Source organism: Stigmatopora nigra, chromosome 2 (assembly GCF_051989575.1).
Source record: "Stigmatopora nigra isolate UIUO_SnigA chromosome 2, RoL_Snig_1.1, whole genome shotgun sequence".
NCBI classification, from domain to species: Eukaryota; Metazoa; Chordata; class Actinopteri; order Syngnathiformes; family Syngnathidae; genus Stigmatopora; species Stigmatopora nigra.
Genome location: NC_135509.1, coordinates 688,240 through 706,908, shown reverse-complemented (window position 1 = coordinate 706,908; position 18,669 = coordinate 688,240). Strand labels below are relative to the sequence as shown.

The 18,669-nt window shown below is 48.7% G+C and overlaps 4 protein-coding genes across 8 annotated transcripts in view; 1 reads left to right on the top strand and 3 right to left on the bottom strand.

The window, feature by feature from the left end:
• Nucleotides 1–12: 12 nt before the first annotated feature.
• Nucleotides 13–3,011, bottom strand: blk (BLK proto-oncogene, Src family tyrosine kinase). 2 transcript variants are annotated; one of them, XM_077710315.1, is made up of 12 exons: nt 2,873–3,011; nt 2,775–2,805; nt 2,383–2,476; nt 2,218–2,316; nt 2,028–2,131; nt 1,815–1,964; nt 1,595–1,747; nt 1,354–1,533; nt 1,124–1,200; nt 744–898; nt 463–594; nt 13–387 (listed from the first exon to the last, which is right to left on the bottom strand). In XM_077710315.1, exons 1-12 carry the CDS (start codon nt 2,942–2,944, stop codon nt 252–254), a joined length of 1,383 nt encoding a protein of 460 aa, XP_077566441.1. In that variant the 5' UTR covers nt 2,945–3,011; the 3' UTR covers nt 13–251. The 2 variants fall into 2 exon arrangements, with proteins under 2 accessions (XP_077566441.1, XP_077566440.1); XM_077710314.1 differs by having other exon boundaries at nt 744–894.
• The window catches only part of LOC144183321 (uncharacterized), an 18,327-nt gene continuing 2,556 nt past the window's right edge, over nt 2,899–18,669 (top strand). For all 3 annotated transcript variants that reach the window (XM_077710323.1, XM_077710321.1, XM_077710324.1), the window contains exons 1-10: nt 2,899–2,965; nt 3,383–3,500; nt 3,969–4,149; nt 14,853–15,128; nt 15,289–15,435; nt 17,515–17,612; nt 17,785–17,846; nt 17,926–18,019; nt 18,208–18,301; nt 18,349–18,583. The gene's annotated coding sequence lies outside the window, so the exon portion shown is untranslated. The remainder of the gene's footprint in view (nt 2,966–3,382; nt 3,501–3,968; nt 4,150–14,852; nt 15,129–15,288; nt 15,436–17,514; nt 17,613–17,784; nt 17,847–17,925; nt 18,020–18,207; nt 18,302–18,348; nt 18,584–18,669) is intronic.
• Nucleotides 5,011–16,464, bottom strand: rp1l1b (rp1 like 1b). The gene is made up of 4 exons (XM_077712193.1): nt 16,274–16,464; nt 14,838–15,291; nt 13,883–14,033; nt 5,011–13,816 (listed from the first exon to the last, which is right to left on the bottom strand). Exons 2-4 carry the CDS (start codon nt 15,207–15,209, stop codon nt 5,391–5,393), a joined length of 8,949 nt encoding a protein of 2,982 aa, XP_077568319.1. The 5' UTR covers nt 15,210–15,291; nt 16,274–16,464; the 3' UTR covers nt 5,011–5,390.
• The window catches only part of pinx1 (PIN2 (TERF1) interacting telomerase inhibitor 1), a 21,677-nt gene continuing 20,137 nt past the window's right edge, over nt 17,130–18,669 (bottom strand). The window contains exons 12-15 of one of the 2 annotated variants that reach the window (XM_077710319.1): nt 18,478–18,555; nt 18,065–18,414; nt 17,924–17,991; nt 17,130–17,850 (exon numbers count right to left, since the gene is read on the bottom strand). The gene's annotated coding sequence lies outside the window, so the exon portion shown is untranslated. The remainder of the gene's footprint in view (nt 17,851–17,923; nt 17,992–18,064; nt 18,415–18,477; nt 18,556–18,669) is intronic. The other variant, XM_077710320.1, reaches the window with a different exon arrangement.

Here is an 18,669-nt window from a genome sequence, read left to right as displayed (position 1 = left end):
CGCATCTGAACATTTAATTGAATTGTTTCATTTGAGTGCCATTTTTGAAATTTAAGTATTATTAAAACACTTTGTTGCTGAAACAAATCCATCTTTATTGCCATAAATAGAAGCAAAGTACATTTTGACCAGCAGAAGGTAGTGAATGTTATGTGTGCCATAGTCGTAAGAATTTTGTCTTAAGTCACGTCTGCATCTCGTATTGTCCTTCCGTGGCCACAAAATAGTCTTCCAGGAAGTTTTGCAGGAATTCAAAAGTAGGCCTCTCGTCCGGACGCTCCTTCCAGCAAGCCGCCATGATGCGGTAAAGCTCCTCGGGGCAGCCTTCTGGCCGCGACATCCGGAAGGAGCGCTCCAGGTTGCGGACCACCTCCGAGTTGCTCATTCCTGGACGTCCAAGCGTCTCTCTCGTTTAAAAGACAGCCGCTTCTGAGAACTTTTTGAAATGTAAATATGGCTAACCTGGATACGGTACTCTTCCGTAGGTGACGATTTCTGTCAGGAGAATTCCAAAAGACCACACGTCCGACTTGATGCTGAAGGTCCCGTAATTGATGGCTTCGGGAGCCGTCCACTTGATGGGAAATTTGGCACCTGCCGTCACAAAACACAGTGAGTACATCAATTTTATCTTTATAGAAGTGCTCTCCACAATTAGTCCAATTTTTTTAAAAGCCCCAAAAATATGTACCGCGCCCAGCCAAATTGGTGGCCGGCAAATAGTTTTAAAAAAAATGAGGCACCTTCTCGAGCCGTGTACTCGGACTCCACCAAGCGGGCCAGTCCGAAATCTGCAATTTTGCAATGCAGCGTCTGGTTGACCAGGATGTTGGCCGCCCGGAGGTCGCGGTGGATGGAGTTCTTGCTCTCGATGTAGGCCATGCCCTCGGCTATCTGTCTTCAATGAAACCGCGCCGCCACCCGTTAAATTACCAGCAGGATGTGCATGATTAGATCCGCCGAGGACGCCGAGGCTTTTTCATAGGGGAATTTTCCCTTTCGGGGAAGTGCGCGAGGATGGAAAAATAGCCACGTTTCCTCTGCGGAAGCTCGTAATTGGAGCGGCGTGCTTACCGTACATGGGATATCATCAAATGTTTTATGACAGAGATTGGTTTCCCACCTGCGCCGACATGTCGATCAGTTTGTTTAGCCGCAGTTTCTTTCCTCCGTCCGTCTTTAAAAAGTCCAGTAAGCAGCCTGTAGTGGCATAAATCGGATATTGACCACAATAACATAGCTTGAACCATGCTAAATGCTAAAATTAGTCACAAATGCTTTTATCGTTGACAGTATTACACAGTATTTCTGCCTCAATAGCTTTTGCAAATTACTTCAGAAAAACCATCCCACCGTTGATCATAAACTCTGTGACGATGAGGATGGGCTCCCGGGTGACCACGGCGTGAAGTCGAACCAGCCTCTCGTGCTGCAACTGCTTCATCAAGTTAGCTTCTTGCAGAAATGCTCTGGCCTCCATGGTGCCCTCCTTCAACGTCTTGATGGCCACCTTCAGTGCGTTCTTGTAGTAACCTGAGTGAGGACATCCATCTTGAATCCTCCCACCCTCGTCTCAAGCCCTCTTTCAACTCACCCATCCAAACTTCTCCAAACTGTCCAGCCCCAAGTTTCTTCACCAGGGTCAGCGTCTCTCGCGGTATCTCCCACTCGTCCGGCGCCCACGGCTGCTGAGGCGCCATCTTCTTGCAAGGGGCGTACAGACGCTGGCACAGACCGTCCGCCGTACCTACCGGCGCCAAACGCGGGTGAGGACGGCGGATGGCGGCCAATGGACAATGCTTCAAACCACTCACGTGTGTAGTACTGGACCAGTTCCCGCAAGGACGGAAAAGTACTGGAAGGCGAAATGTAGTAGCCCCCTTTATCCAGAGAGCGGATCTTGTAGTGTTTGACCACGTCGGACGTCTCCGCCGTGAAGTCTCTGATGGACAGCGAGAAGGAACCTAATCCCCAGGAGGCCATTTTAGACTCCACGGTCAGACAAAATGGCGGACATTAGATGTCACCTGGAAATGTTTCGCTTTCCCTGATGACAAAAGCCCCGACTTTGTTGCCGGGCGCCAAAAGCAACCGTTCCGTCTCTCGCCTGCTCAAGTCCTTGAAGAACCATCTAGAAGAGAACCAGCCAACTAAGTACAAGCCTAGAGCAAACCACTTCAATGTCATCCTAATTCAAGGATAAAGCAAAGAGCTTACTTTTCCACCTCGAGGGTGTCCGCCCGAACGACATAGTTGGACGGAATGAAACCTTCGGAACCCGTGGCTAGCGAGCGAACCAACCACCAATCGCCATTTCTGATCCAGAAGATAAAAGTCCAAGTCAAGACGTGGCTCCAGTTTGGTAATTTAGCTTCCACTTACTCTTGCAACACCTTGAATCGATCCCCCTTCCCGAAGGAAAGTTCGCTGTGATTGGTGGGCTTGAAGTCATGCTCGGCCACAAAAACCACATCTTCTACAACAACAACAACAAAATCAAAAATGTTAATGATCTGCTGTAGTTCTAGAGCTTTTGGACCAATCTTGTCCTTGGCAAGAGTTATCTTTTGAAACGGGAAGTAAGGCCAAGATGGAATTCCCCACAGATTTCCGATAAATGCTTCCTCCCCCGGCCGTCTGCCCAAGTCTACACAAACGGCAGCTGGCAGCTCGGCAGAAAGTAGTCAAAAAAAACAAATACATCTTACTTGTTTTTCTTTGTAAAGTATTGCTCTTAACACGGTTCAAAATAAAAAGTTTAATTTGGCGCTCACCATTTTCACAGTGTGTGTTTCCATGCCAAATCTAGAAGATACAAAAACAAGTCTTTACAGAAAAAAAACCTGTTTTTAAAGTATTTCATTGTACTTACCGAGTGACTTGGGCTTGTTTTTTTAGTGTACAAGTCGTCATGGAGCGTTTGACCACTGCACGTGCAGCCCATTCTGAAGAAAAGACTCTTATGGTATGTTGGAATGATCCAAAAGTGAGTAGAAGTACTTGACTTGAGGCTCTCTTTTCTAGTATGCCCCTCCAAGTCTTTTTCTCGTTATCCCGATGAGCCATTATGGTCCACTCTCTTGGGCCGCCTCATTAAAGTTTGCCAGCCTCGCCTCGTGAATACTTGACTTTTATATACAGTTGACAGAAATTCAAATTTTAAAGGGTGATAAAATGTAATTTATACTTGATACTAGGCACAGTCTTGAAAAGATGTATACATTTTTTTTGTAGATTTTTATTGGGAGTCAATGTCGTATTTATGCACTGGAACTTTAAAGTACTCTGACTGCTGTTGTTGTAAATTTTAAGAATTGTTATCTATTTTAATGAGATTTTTTCTTTAAAATTCACTCCTAACCTTTAGACTTTTCTTTTTCAGGGGCAAATAAACATCCGAGATCATTCCCTTGCACAAATGTGGACACCTTCCTCAAACTCTGGATGCAGTTGTGTTGACAATGAAGCGATCAAGATGGCGTCCACCGCCTCCATTTAAGGTGACTTTCTTTCTTTCATTTTTTTTTTCCAACAATCAGGTAGAACGCATGACTCTATTCTTTCGTCCACTGGAGGGAGACCAACGCTATAATTTCCAACTCCCCTATCATGACATTATTATTCTATATATGATATCACCATCATGAACCCGTTATGGTTCATGAATGAGGATGACGATATTATAAGCGGGTTGGGGGGGATGACGATCAATCTTACAACAGTGGCGGAAATGTTTGCTTCCTATGCGGTAGCGGCGGGGGCCATTGATCCAACGCGCAAAGTGGGAGGGGGGGATTATTGCTCCACAGGGCACCGCTTCAGAGAATTTGCCTTGGACCACCTGCATGTGGTAATGGGGGCCCACGGGGGGTCCGGTATTGTACTCCTACTATTGGCATTCTCACGCCGCAGGTGCACAGAAAGTCTTGCGCTAGCTAACCCAGTCCCTTTTCCTCTTCACTTTCCAGGCCGCCTTGTTTTCGTCCCAAGATTTGACGGATGGCGTTGGGCTCGGGGGGTCCCCAGACGCCGCGTCCTGCTCGGAAGATGACCTTAACCACGGTGGGAAAGAGAGAAAGACGGGCTCCTTGGTGGAAGTGAAAAAGAAATGACCACCGAGAGATGGAGATGGACGTCCAACAAGACAAGGTTGGCCCGCATTTTTATATTATTGTTACGAATACTGAAATGACAAGAGTCAAAATCATTTAGTTGGAAAAATAGATAAAGATGTAAAACTATACGAGTCCAATTTAAAAATAATAATAATATGATTGAATATTAAAAAGGCCATTTTTCCAATAGTCTTGCCTAATTCCAATTTAAAGCGACAAAACCACAGCAAATAATGTATACTATATGTCCATATACACATGTGGACTTCCCCCTGGCGCTTCCTGCCTGTGTGGGAACATTCCGTGGCCTCTGTCACACACGGAAGTGATGAGAAGCTCCCCCTCAAACAAAGCGCTCGTCAATAAGGAACAATGCGTCACGTCCCCCTCCCCTCGTAAGGCCCGTCGTCCTCCGGGACGTCGCTCGCCGCCGCTTGTCCCCCCTCCCGAAAACGGCGAGTCGAAGGAAGACCGGCAGGTGCTTCCTCGGCCACCGTCTTCTCTCGGCCGGCGCTCTGGGGTCACGTGACGGCCCCTGGACCGGTGCGGTCAATCAGGGCGACGCCAATTATGGGTGTCGCGTACCCCGGGGAGAGCGGCGGCCCAGGCGCATCCATCAGTTCCGCCGTAATGGCGGTCTGGGATTTGCGGGGCACTCAATTTAGGAGATGTCTTTCATCAAATGTGCCATCGCTGTATTTTTAAATGACATTTCAGTCCTTTTTGGTAAAAATAATAATAATGGCCATTTTGTCACAAAGATAAACATCATGAATCCGTCCATATTTGTAGTAATATAATGTAAATAGGAAAAGAAAAATCCACAAACAACCCATTTAATTTTTGGGGGGTAGTCCAGATAATGTGGTAAAATAATCACTGGCATATTTTAAAGTGCAATTGCGTTTTATTTCCCGACAAAAATGTGCTTGTTACTTATATCACCCTCTATTATACTCCTCATAGTATACATACTAAAATGTTATTTTTTTAAAAACATCAAGGTGACTAGAACATATTCTCCCAAAAAGTACTTCAAGTAGAGACAAGAATTAACCGGTTACGTACGTATCTGTGCAAAAAAAAAAATACACTGGTAGGCCCTTAAATGCAAGAAAAAGAAAAAATCTATAAACATCATTTGAGCTTTCCACAGAACTCAAACTGTTGACATTTTTTGACTTGTTTTGAAGCAGTTTTTTTGTGTCTCGTACTAGCTGATTTGTGTTGGAGGTCTTGACTTTTGAGCAGGTCTACGTGGCCCCAAAAACAGCGTCACGCATCCGAGTCCTCGCCGTCGGCGTCCACGCCGTCTTCGGATTGATCTCTGGCTTTTCTCAAAGTGCCGTCCACCTTCAACGTTGAGGCTTCGGCGGCGACGGCGTCACCCGCGTCTTGATGGGCCGGTCGGCCGGGGGCGGAGTCCCGGCCCCCGTCGGCATCGGCGGTGTCGTCTGATTCCGCTTCGTCCTCGCCGTCCGCCGAATCGCCCACCACGCGTTCTTGCCCGTCTTTTTCAGACGCGTCGAAGGTTCCTTCGTTGGTGTCTTGGCCATCTCCGTCTTCCGCTGGGTCTTCTTGGTTTTCCGTTGGCGGTTGGAGCGTCTCAGTTTCCAGCTCAGCCACCTCATCTTCATTTTCTGGTTTGACTTCAGGTTCTTCCTCTTCTGCGCCGTTCTCGTCAGTCACTTCAGGTTCTTCCATTTCTTTTTCAGATGCTTCCAAAGTCTCCTCATTGGCCTGTTCTTCTTCATCTTGGTGTTGATTGTTTTCAGCGACATCATCCAGAATTTCCTCATCTGGGATCACTTCAACTTCTTGTTGTCCGGGATCCTCGTCTTCTTGGTTATTTTCCTCATTGGCCGCTTCAGGTTCCTCTGACTCTATTTCAGATGTTTCCAAATTCTCTTTGCTTTCTTCTTCCTCTTGGTCCTCATTATCGTTTATTTGGTCTTCTTCAGCAGCCTCGATGGCTTCTGAATTCTCCAGATCGGTCACCTCATCTGGTTCTTCTTCTTGATCTTCATCTTCAATGTTGTTTTCCTGATTTTGGGATTCCAGATCACTTTCATCTTCTTCAGTCTTATGGTCAACTGGATTTGGTTCTTCGTTTTCACTCACTCGATTGCTCTCGTCATTTTCACAATCCTCATCTTGAAGGTCTTCAGCGCTCGCCTCGGGCTCCTCCTCATTTTCATCTTCTTGTGGGTTTTCCCCTTCTTCACTGGGCTCTTGATTCTCCACGCTTTCGTCATCAGCGGCTTTGGGTTCTTCTTCTTCTTCCTCTTTTTCAGTTACTTCCGAAGAATCCATATTTGTTTCATCTTGATCATCCTCTCCCACGTCCTCTTCATTTTCCGCCTCACTCCCGCCATCCGGCTCCTCACATTGATCCTCCTCGTCAACTTGGTCTTCTTGGTCGTTGGCACCTTCTTCTACGGCAGCCTCTTGGTCATCTACTGCTCCTGATTCTTCCTCTTCTGGCTCTTCACACGCTGATTCATTTGTGATGGCATCTGGGTCTTCAGAATTCTCCTCCGATTCTTTTTCAGCACCTTCATCGTCATCTGGGTCTTCTTCACCTCCGTCATCCTGGGTTCTGTCTGCAATCTCGTCTTGGCTTGGGTCATCCACGTCGGGATCTTGTAAATTTTCACCCTCTTCTTGACTTTCAGTGGCACCTTCTGCTTCTTCTGCTCCAGTCTCAACAGGTTCCTCATCTGGGAGTGTCTGGCTCTCCTCTTCATCTTTGTTGTCATCTTCACTGGTACCGGGAATGTCCTCCTCTTCATCGACGGTAGCTTCTTCTTCTTCGTCCTTGGCGGGTACTTCGTCATCTTCAATTTCCTCGGCGTCCCCCTCCGGGTCTTCGTCGTTTTGTGTTGAAGCGGCACCATCATCTTCATCCCCACTAGCGGCAGAAAGTTCCTCGCCAACATCTTCACATTCAGCTTGGTTTTCATCTTCTGGGTTGACATCCTCATCCTCACTAGCGACAGGAGGTTCCTCTTCACTGTTGGCTTCCAATTCTTGGTCGCTCGTAGCTCCCTCTTCAGTGTCTTCAACTCCCTCGGCAACCACGTCTTCATCCTCATTTTCTGCCAGATTCGAAGGCTCTTCCTCGCCACTCACTTGGCCTTCATCTGATTGACCTTCACCTTCTACATCTTCAGCATCTTCAGCTTCACTTGTGGCTTCTGCTTCTTCTTCACTGGCCGCATCAGCCTCGCCATCTTGATCATCTCCGCTCGTAACAGAAGTCTTTTCGTCTTCTTCATCAGCCTCAGATTGGTTTTCGCTTGTAGCTTCCGTGGTCACCTCTGGTTCTGAAACTTCATCTTCTCCACCTTCACCCGCAGAGAGCTCGTCCTCTTCCTTTAAGTTGTTGATGGTGGACGCATCATCGTTCTCGTCGCCTCCTTCAACTTCTTGCGTTTTTTCGTCTTCTGAAGCTTGGGCGCTGGCCTCCTCGTTTTCTTTGGTAGACGGGTCGTCAATCTCTGTCGGATCAGGTTCTTCCTCAACTTCAATTCCTCCTTGTTGGTCTTCCTCAGATTCCTGTTGACTTTCAACCGCCTCCTCGTCTTCTCCAGCTTCTTCGGTCATCGCATTTTCAGCCTGTGGGTCTTCCTCGACATTGGAGCCTGTCGTGGTGGATGCCTCGTCACTTTCGTCCTCGCCGGAATGTCTTTGAGTCGTTGGATCATCTTCAGCCGGTTCCTCCTCTTCATTTTCAGACACAGCTTCTTCATCTTTGTCTTCCACGTCTTCCACGTCTTCCACTTCATCTTCCACCGCTTCCATGCTGGCAGGGTCCAAAATCTGCGCCACCAGCGACGCCGCGGCAGCTTTTGCTACGTCTCTTCCCAGAAATTCCTCGCCCGGATCGTCATTTCTCTTCTGGAGAATCTTCTTCAGATCGAAATCCATCAGAACCGGGGCGGCGTTGGGCGTTTGGACCGGGAGTTGAGCCCTCCGCGACAGTCTCTTGGCCACGCACGAGTCGCACGGGCAATTTTCGTCGTCGGTCTCTCCGCGCTGGTCGCTGAACATGCTGCTGTTCACCGATTCGTCGCTCCTCCCCGAGCGCTTGGTCTTCATCCGGAGTCGCCGTCTCCTCTCGTCCGTCTGGGTGGTGGAAGGTCTGGATTTTGCTTCTTTGGGCGGTCTGGGCGCCCCCGCCCGTCCTTTAATCTTGCACAGTTCTCTGTTGATGCTGGTCTGAATGCGCCTGTGGATCTCATCTCGGAGTTCGCTGACCACGGCGTCAAACTGCTCGCTATCGTCGATGCTCCACTGGTCTTTGAAATCGCTCATGGCTTCCGCGTAATGCGCCATGAACTGCTTTTCGATTTTGCTCAGCAAACTGTGGACCCACAGCGGATCGGGGTCTAGAGACGAGCGTTTGCGGGACAAGACGGAACTCTCCGAAACGGCCTCCGTTCCCGTCCTCCCGTCGGTCTCCGAGCACTTGTTGGAAGACGACGGACTGTCGGAAGGTTCCGGCGGACCTTCTCCGCTTCCGGTGGTCTCGTCTGTCGGGGGATCTTCCTTGGGGTTTTCCTCACAAGGTCCTTCTTCTTCTGTTTGGCCCACATCTTGGTTCTGGTGGACCTCCGGCGCTTTCTCTTCCGTCCCCGTTGGGTTCTGCGCTTGGTTCCTACCGTCGCTGCTCTTTCCAGAACCCGTGGAACCGCTGTTGACATCCACTCCAGAGGACGACCCCTGGTTGAAGTCTTTCTCGGATTGGCGGTCGGCTTCGTTTTGGATGCTTCTGCAGAGCCACAGGGACTGAAGGATCTCCATGAGGGCTTTGTATCGTTGACATTTTTCATCTGCATTTTTAGGATCCCTGTCAATCAACTGCAGCTTGGCCAGGCAATCGAAGAGACCCGTGGCAGAGGTGCTCAGTTTTCGTCCATATGCCGGAGAAACCTCCGGTAGACTGTGGCACCTGTCCATCCTCGGGTTGAGGAGGACTTTCATCACCTGGACGGTGGAGTGGAATATCTTGGCGTCAACCTCGCCGCAGTTTTCCGCCTTGGCGTCCCCGGCAGTTTTCGGACATTCGCCCTCCTCGTCCAGTCCGTTGATGTCGTTCTCGGCCGGAGCGTCTCCGCCGTTGATTTCTTCTGCCGCGTGGCCGTTCAGATCTTCCATTTGATACAGTTCTCCCTCAGGTGGGATTTTGTTCAGCCACTCGTTGACGACTTCGGTCAGCGACGCGTTGGGCAGGCTGGACGGAACCAGAGCTTCCTCTTCTGTGCCGTTGGGTTCTGTCTCGGCGCTCTCGTTTCCGTTGACTTGAGTCTCGCAGATTTGAGGAATGGATTTTGGTGGGCTTTGGTCCTCTTCGTTCACCAAGACTTCGGTTTTCCTGGACTTGACAGATCTTGCAGACGCTTTGCTTTTCCTTTCCAGAACTTCAGAGGTCACCGATGTTTTGGACTTGGATGACATGGCCGTGGAGGCTCTCCCTTCAGGTTCCTCGACTGCCACCACCGGGACATTCGACTTCTTGGACTTTGCCGAGACGTTTGACATTGCTGTTTTTGCGTCAGACAATCTGGAGTTTTTTCCAGACTTTCTGCTTCCAGAAGAGCGAACAGATTGGACTGATAACGCACCTGATGTCTCTGGATTTTCTTCAACCCTGCTCCCGTCCGATGCATTGGATGTCCTGGACGTGTCCGTCATGGCACTGTCCGTTTTGACTTCTTCACTTTCAGTTGGAGGTCTCAAAGACAATTTGGAGGATGCTGACAACAAGGAGATGGCTGCAGAAGAATTGGACTTTCTGGATTTTGTGGATTTTCCAGAAAGGTTGCTCGGTGCTCTCTCCAGGTTTTCATCGGTTTCTCGCTGAGCAGCTGAGGATCTGGACTTTGCCGATCTGGCAGATCTGGAGGACTTTGCTGAGACGGCGCTCCGTGGCCTCAGTGCCGCTTCTTCTTCTGACGCTATCTCACAAACGGATGGGCTCGGCGATCGAGATACGTTTGTGGTGACCGAGGATTTGCTTGCCGATCTCTCATCTGGATTCTCCCACTCCGTTTCTTCGGCTTTGGAGGACGGAGAAATGGCGGAGGTCTTTGTCTTTGCAGATCGCTCGGAGTTGACGGACAAGGAGCTAGCCACTCTTTCTGAAGGCACAAGACACTCGGAGACTTCTTCGGTAATTCCCGAAGACTCGACCACCTGGCTTTCGCTGCATTGGGAGATTTCTTCGGCCGCTTTGGACTCCCCCGATCTGTCGGATGGAACCGAAGACACTTGTTCTTCGCTCTCATCTTGGGCCATTTCTGCGCTCTGTTCGCTCACGAGCTCGGAAACATCTCTGGATGATTCAGAGTTCATTGCAGATTTACCTGACAAATTGCTTGAAGCTCTCTCTTCTTGATTGCCATCCGAAGTGTTTTCTTCAGCTGACACTTTGGTTCGGTTAGAATTTGAAGATTTGACTGACAGTTGACTCGCTGCTCTGCTTGATACTTCTTCAGATATCTCGGAAGCATTTGACTTTGGCCTTGGGACTTCAGCCGAGCGCTTGGACCTGTTGGATCGAGCGGAAATACTGGATCGGACGGATAGTGAACTTATCGATGCCCTCTCACTTGGTTCCTCCGAAGCAGACATAGCGTCTTGATCAGAAATCACATCTATGACTTCATCAGTTGCTACCTTTGACACATTGGTCTTCTCTGACGCAGTTGACTTTGGCCTCGGCACTTCAGCTGAACGTTTTGACCTATTGGATCGAGCAGAAATACTGGATCGGACAGACAGTGAACTTATCGATGCGCTCTCGCTTGGTTCCTCCGAAGCAGACATGGCGTCATGATCAGAAATCACATCTTGCACTTCTTCGGTTCCTACATTTGACACATTGGTCTTCTCTGAAGCAGTTGACTTTGGCCTTGAGACTTCAGTCGAACGTTTGGACCTGTTAGATCGAGCAGAAATACTGGATCGGACCGACAGTGAGCTCATAGATGCGCTCTGGCTTGGTTCCTCGCAAGCTGACATAGCGTCATGATCAGAAATCCCATCTATGACTTCTTCACTTGCAACCTTTGACACATTAGTCTTCTCTGAAGCATTTGACTTTGGCCTGGATATCTCAACTGAACGTTTAGACCTATTGGAACGACCAGAATGACTTGATCGGACAGATAGTGAACTTACAGATACGCTCTTGCTGAGTTCCTCTGAAGGAGATGCAGCTCCATCATCAGAAATCACATCTTGCACTTCTTCGGTTCCTGCATTTGACACATTGGTCTTCTCTGACGCAGTTGACTTTGGCCTGGGCACTTCAGCCGAGCGCTTGGACCTGTTGGATCGAGCGGAAATACTGGATCGGACAGACAGTGAACTTATCGATGCTCTCTCGCTTGATTCCTCCGAAGCAGACATGGCGTCATGATCAGAAATCACATCCTCCACTTCTTCAGTTTCAAGCTTTGACACATCCGTCGTCCCTGAAGCATTTGACTTTGGCCTGGGCACTTCAGCCGAGTGTTTGGACCTATTGGATCGAGTGGAAATACTGGATCGGACGGACAGCCAACTTATCGACACGCTCTGGCTGGGTTCCTCGGAAGCTGACATAGCGTCATGATCAGAAATCCCATCTGTGACTTCCTCAGTTGCAACATTTGACACATTAGTCTTCTCTGAAGCATTTGACATTGGCCTCGGCACTTCAGCCGAACGTTTGGACCTGTTAGATCGAGCAGAAATACTGGATCTGACCGACAGTGAGCTCATAGATGCGCTCTCGCTTGGTTCCTCGCAAGCTGACATAGCGTCATGATCAGAATTGCCATCTATGACTTCCTCAGTTGCAACCTTTGACACATTAGTCTTCTCCGAAGCATTTGACTTTGGCCTGGACACTACAGCCGAGCGTTTGGACCTGTTGGATCGAGCGGAAACACTGGATTGAACAGACAGTGATCTTATGGACATGCTCCCGCTGGATTCCTCCCAATGAGATTCTGCTCCGTGATCAGAAATGCCATCGTTCACGGAGACGGCCGATTTGGCTGACAGAGCACTGGGCGACCTCTCGCTTGAAATGTGCGACTGGATGGACTTGACACAAGTGCACCTGGATATCCTTTCTGTCTTTTCACTTTCTCCATCCTCGGAACAGTGAGATTGTTCTGCCGCGGAACCCTCGGACGCAATGGATTTAGCGGAGGGCGCCGACGGCTCGGATATGACACTCTGGTCCCTCTCGTCTTCGTTGGACTTTGAACCGGCGCTGGACTTGGCAGAGCTCATGGACAGGCTGCTTGGCGTTCTGGAGTTTGCTTCTTGGCCGCTTTCTTCTTGCTGCGATGCTCTGGAAGATCTCATCGATTGAGCGGAAACCACACTTTCTGTGGCTTGGACACGGCCGCCGTCTTGCCGTCCAGAAGCTTTCGACCTGCTGGATATGGCAGACGATACGGATGCGGTGCTTTGAGGCCTTGATCGGGTACAATGTTTCCGGATTTCAACAGGTCTTTCGATACCATCGTCCTGGTCTTCCATTCCTCCATCGGACGATTGCGACTGGCAAGAACTTGCCAATTTTACCGATGGGATTGCCCGTTCCGGGCTGTCTTCGGCCCCCTCCGTCATATCCGAGACGGACATGCCGTCTGGGCTTTTGGATTGGCCGGACCTCACAGAGTGAACCTCGCCATCCAATTCTGAGATTTGTGACTTTCCAGATGTGGCAGACCTGGCACTTCTGGATCTTTCTGGAGTATCTTGGCCAGTCTCCGGTCTCTCTCCAGCGGATCCCGTCTCGGATTGAGGTGGTTCACTTTGGACCTCTGACGCTCTTTCATCGCCCGCTAAGAAATCCGCATCGCACCGTGTTGAGGTATTTGATTGAACTGACATGGCACTTTTCGATTGCTTCTCTTCTCTGTCTCCAGATTTGTCCGACGTGGCGCTCTGCCGTCTCTTGGCTTGACCCGTTCCCGGTGGATATATTTCCTTGTCAAACTTGGACGCTCCGCAGTAACAGGGGTAGATCTTTTTACATTGAAGGAGCTCGTCGGGCCAATTGAGGTCGCCGGATGGCAATGAGGAATTCTTCGCCCTCGACGATTGGGATTCTCTGGGCCCGGAGACGGGACGGATGGCGCGGTACTCCACGCTCTCGGAGGTCCGGACCCGCGTCTCCCGCTCCAGGGCGTGTTCCTCCCCGGATCTCTGAACCACGGTCCTCCTGGAGACGGCAGCGTAGGAGGAGGCGCTGGAGCTGGAGGTGGGGACGCCGCAACTGTCCGTCCTGGTGGCCCTCCAGATGTCGTAGGACAGGGGATAGCCCGAGTCCTGAGCGTTCTTCTGCCGGCGCCCGCTCGGGTAAGACTCGGTCGGCTCGTGACCGCAAAAGTTCTCTGAGCCGGAGCGGCTTCTGTTGGCGGCCGTCTCCTCGCCGGCCTTCTTGGAGGACTTTCTCAATTCCGTGGACCAAAGTAAAGTCTCGTCGTTGTCCAGCCGAAAGCGCACTTTCATCTTCATGGACAGGCTTCCGTCTTTGTTGACGCGGACCAGCTTCTCCACGTCGTCCCCCGATGTCCCGGCGACGGAGGCCGGCGCCGAACCCACGTTCCCCGGGGATTCGTTCCCGTCGGCAAACGACTTGTCGGAAGACGCCGAATTCCTGGCGGACGTTTGCTTTGGTGGCGCTCCGTGTCCTGGTTCGACAAAGAGAAGAAAGTCAGCGGGTGCCTTTCCCCGAAGCCCCCCGGCACTTTTCATACCGTCATCGACGGTCACTCCCGCCCGGGCGCTCAACTTGGGCAGCTTCTCGTCCTGTCCTTTTCGAAACCTCTCCAAAATGGCCGGGTGGGTGGCTTCCCTTCCCACGCAGATCAGGACATGGCAGTGGAGAAGGCTTTGGATATTCTCCACCTGAAAGGCAAGGAAAATGTTGAACAACAACGTGTTGGCGGCTGCGTCCGTCCGTCCGTCCGTCCTGGTGTTGTGCCAACCAATGGGGCTTGCTTTAAAAGAAGACTTGATGCTTTGGCCCCTCCCTTCCTCGTGCCACTGAGTCCCTCTCATCCCTGCCAAAGATAAATGTCTTAATCCGGCCGAGATAATCCCAGCAACCCTTGCAGGTGACGCTGCGGTCCCGAGGGCCAAGCTTAGTCAGCACAACGTCTTGCGCGTCCTGCCCATGTGCTCGTGACCAGAAAATGGACATTGGTCTCTTGTTTTTTTTCAGGTTGAATTGATGGAGTTTTGTTCAGATACCCAAATTTGATCCACAAATTAAGGTATTAAAGATGATTTTAGACATTCAAATCATACCTAATCTTTTTTTTTTTTAAGAAAATGTTTACTTATATGTTTTTCTTCCCCCAAGATATGTTGCTTTTCATCTGTGTTGTCCTCTAAAAGGAAAACCAGTAAATGGTCTTCCTTTTTTTTAGTCTTTATACAACGTCACTAAAATATAATCCCTCCTCCCTGTGACAGCAGATTGACCTGATTGGATCAAACCAGTGGGCACAATGACTTTGTTTTGTCTGGCCTCACTCGCCTATTGCCTGCCACAGGTGGCTAAGCTAATGCTAGTTTTCGAATAGATGTCCGCTATGGTCACCACCAGGGTTATGAAACCCTGTCAAAAAATCTCCCATCTAATCCTAAAAGCATTTGAAATGTAGTCAAGAAAGTTGTAAGTTTGCCTGCCTTAATTTTTTAACCTACCTTGTTTCCATCCAGGGTGCACAACTTCCTGACGTGGTATCCCATAAGCTCGGAGACCTCCTCCAGGAACAACGCCAAACTCCTCAGGCCCTTGCGTTGGAGCGCCACGCTCTTCTGGAAGGACGGCTCGCTGTTCTTGACCAGCAGAACCCGCTTGCCGCGAGGCGCCGGCGGCGGCTGTTCGGGCCTGCTGGGACGCCGCGGGGGATGCCGGTAGGGGCACTGCGGGGGACAGCCGTAGTGGAGCGGCGAGGACGACGACGCCTCGGCCACTCGGCACTCTGAGCACAGGTAGCGGGCTGGGACGCGGGGGAGTCCACGGGGCGCCCCGACGGCGTCCGAGCACCGGAAGCCACGTCTTTGGGAAGACATGGCCGACGGTGGCGCCTCAGTCGGCCCTCGCCGCCGGCTTTCCGGGCGTCCCTGGTGACAGCTTGTGCCGCCCTTCCAGGTTCTAGAGGACCAAACGAGAGACTTGAGTCGGAGGACCACTACACGACGTCCATTCCCGTCGACGGCGGCCAATGAAGGCAACCGACCCACGGAAACCAAGATCTATCTGGCAAGATTTTTCATCTGCGACACACTCATCCGTCAGGTAAAAAAAAACCTTTTGTTGATTCCCATTTACATCATTTAAAGCCATTTTGGTGAAACAATACTGCCATCTTTCCATGGTAAATTTGACGTTCCACTCTCTGGCCTTTATGGAATGGAAGGGATTATTACATGACAAAACACGTGTTGGCGAAGGTGTCCGCAAAGGCCCAGATAACCGAGCGCAAATCCTTCGCCCGGCTATAAATAAACAGCCAAAAAACACGGCAAAAAATGTCGGACGTTGCTCGTCAAACGTCAATGTGGGATTAACGCTAAAAAGGCGTGCTTTTTTTGGGGCAAAACATTGAAAATAGGCCAAGCTTGACTGACATTTTAAAAGAACAGCTTTGGCGCTTGTTCTCTCCATTGTATTAGCACATTGTTCTCTCATTCAAATACTGGTAGATTTTATTTTTTGGGAGGATTTCCTCAATATTGGTGTCATGGAAGGGCCTCCACCACCCAACAAACACCAAAACACCAATCCAACACTGCTTATATTACTTTGATGCATTGAAATATTTTTGGACATCTCTTTCAGATTGGTTTGGTTTCACATTTGAAAGGCTTGCAAAAATGGCTGCACATTCACCACGAGCCCAGCAATCACTCGTGACAATTTTTTATGGTCTAAACACATCCATTGACCACCTTTTTCAACCATGCTCCTCCAAATATAGGAATACGGTGCTCAGGACAACCACAAACATCACATTTGCCTGCCGCAACTCATTCAAAACATGACATTTACCTTCCCTATTGACAAATAAGTTGGAACAATGACTCTCATTCTGTCCTTATTTGTCAAAATGATCAAGTTTGGTGCATTCACTCACCTTCTCCATGTCACAAATCCCACAAGGAAGTATCCAAAATGTGGCAAAAGGGTTCACAAAAGACTTTTGGAGACACGACAAGCATTTGCATCCACAGCGCGACGCGACTGGTTGGGCTTGGCCTGGCCGCTAATCGCCAGCACGGGGAGGCTAAGGATAGCTTGGAAAGCCTTAAGGCTAATCACCGGCCAAGATGGCACTCAAATCTGCTGGGCACGACTTACTTGCACCGTCCGCCGCGTTGCGTAAACGGCCCTGACATTTATATCCAACGGCTTAACGCCCAGAAATTGGTCACGTCAACGTTTGGCCTGCCCGAGTCACGTTTACATGGCGGCCGCCGGCGGCCTCCAAAAAACATCATCACATACATTTTCAACTTCATTTGGTTCCATCTTAAATCCTCTTTGTGTCAATGGGTACAAGTGTGTATACTTGAATTGTAACAAAAGGTTTTTTTTCTGTTTTTGCAGAAGTTTACACTTTTTAAAATGCCCATTTATGTGGGAAAATGGAGACACTGGCAAGTCAACAGTCAGACATTTTCAACATTTTATTCACAAACACAAAACATTCCCAATGGGAAAAAGCCATGATAATGTTGTGGCTGGGTACAAGTGTGACATGAGCATGCATTCAATATGTATGCTGTACTATGGTATTATCTAAGACTATCTAACTAAAGTCAACTGGTCTTTTGTTCCTTGCCAAGGCAACAAAATTTTGAGTGAACAGGAGGACCTTGCGTCTTAATCTCACACAAATGAGATTAGAATGGCAGCAGATAATGAAATCACTCACTGGCTGGACAACTGGGGGGGACAAACGTCCATTCCCATTCCCATGTCAATCTTTAAGTACATTCTGACAAAACAAATGATATATAATAACACATTTTTCCTCCAAAAAAATCCTCTTGTAGGGTAAGTCTTTTTAAGACAATGAAAACCCATACACAGTAAATCTTTTTTTTTTTAATGACAAATAAATGCCTCTTTCTGGGTAGAGGACAGCTCTTGTACTCCATATATACACAATAAAGTACTAAGTATGATCTGGGAGTGAAAAGAGACAAATCAACAAATACTACTGCTAATCTATGAGGGTGATGATGGCCCAGTGGATAAATCATAAGTGTCCAAGTTCCTGGGTTCAGATCCAAGTGCTTGCATACATTTCCCCAATATTATTCAGAAAAATGAAAGTGATAAAAGTATAAGTACTACTGCTCTCTCTTACAGGGAGGGTGGTGACCCAGTGACTAAGTCATAAGTCTTCTGCCTCTGTGATCCTGGGTTCAAATCCAAGTCTTTGCAAAGATGTTTCCATTATCATTCAGGTAAATGAAAGGGATCAAAGTATAAGTACTACATTGGTGGCCCAATGGATAAGTCATAAGTTTTCCACATCTGTGGTCCTGGGTTCAAATCCTAATGCTTACAAATATTTCCCATTATTATTCAGGTGAATGAATGAGATAAAAGTATAAGTATTACTACCTTTGCTTACAGCTTGGTGGCCCAGTGGATAAGTCATCAGTCTACCACACCTGTGGTCCTGGGTTCAAATCCAAGTACCTGCAAAGATTTTCCAAATATTATTCAGGTAAATGAATGAGATAAAAGTATAAGTATTACCAAATTCTCTTACAGCTTGGTGGACCAGTGGATAAGTCATCGGTCTCCCACACCTGTGGTCCTGGGTTCGAATCCAAGTGTCTGCAAAGATTTTCCAAATATTATTCAGGTAAATGGATGGGATAAAAGTATAAGTATTACCAAATTCTCTTACAGCTTGGTGGCCCAATGGCTAAGTCATCAGTCTGCCACCGGTCTGGTCCTGGGTTCAAGTCCATGTACCTGCAAAAATTTTCCAAATATTATTCAGGTAAATGGATGAGATAAGAGTATAAGTATTACGACTTTCTTTCACAGGTCAGTGGCCCAATGGCTAAGTCATCAGTCTGCCACCGGTGTGGTCCTTGGTTCGAATCCCAATGCCTGCAAAGATTTTCCAAATATTATTCAGGTAAATGGATGAGACAAAAGCATAAGTATTACTATATTGTCCCACAGGGTGGTGGCCTAGTGGCTAAGTCATCAGTCTGCCAATGGTGTGGTCCTGGGTTCAAGTCCATGTACCTGCAAAAATTTTCCAAATATTATTCAGCTAAATGAATGAGATAAAAGTATAAGTATTACTACCTTCTCTAACAGGGTGGTGGCCCAGTGGCTAAGTCATCAGTCTTCCACCGGTGTGGTCCTTGGTTCGAATCCCAGTTTCTGCAAAGATTTTCCAAATATTATTCAGGTAAATGGATGAGACAAAAGCATAAGTATTACTATATTCTCCCACAGGGTGGTGGCCTAGTGGCTAAGTCATCAGTCTGCCAATGG

Coding starts and splice junctions, on each gene's coding strand:
- rp1l1b (XM_077712193.1), bottom strand. CDS start 15,209: ATGTCTTCCCAAAGACGTGGCTTCCGGTGCTCGGACGCCGTCGGGGCG. Junction 14,034..14,837: donor GCACCCTGGATGGAAACAAG/GTAGGTTAAAAA, acceptor CTTGCCTTTCAG/GTGGAGAATATCCAAAGCCT. Junction 13,817..13,882: donor GGGAGTGACCGTCGATGACG/GTATGAAAAGTG, acceptor TTGTCGAACCAG/GACACGGAGCGCCACCAAAG.
- blk (XM_077710314.1), bottom strand. CDS start 2,944: ATGGGCTGCACGTGCAGTGGTCAAACGCTCCATGACGACTTGTACACT. Junction 2,477..2,774: donor AAACACACACTGTGAAAATG/GTGAGCGCCAAA, acceptor TTGTTGTTGTAG/AAGATGTGGTTTTTGTGGCC. Junction 895..1,123: donor TGATCGACATGTCGGCGCAG/GTGGGAAACCAA, acceptor CATTGAAGACAG/ATAGCCGAGGGCATGGCCTA.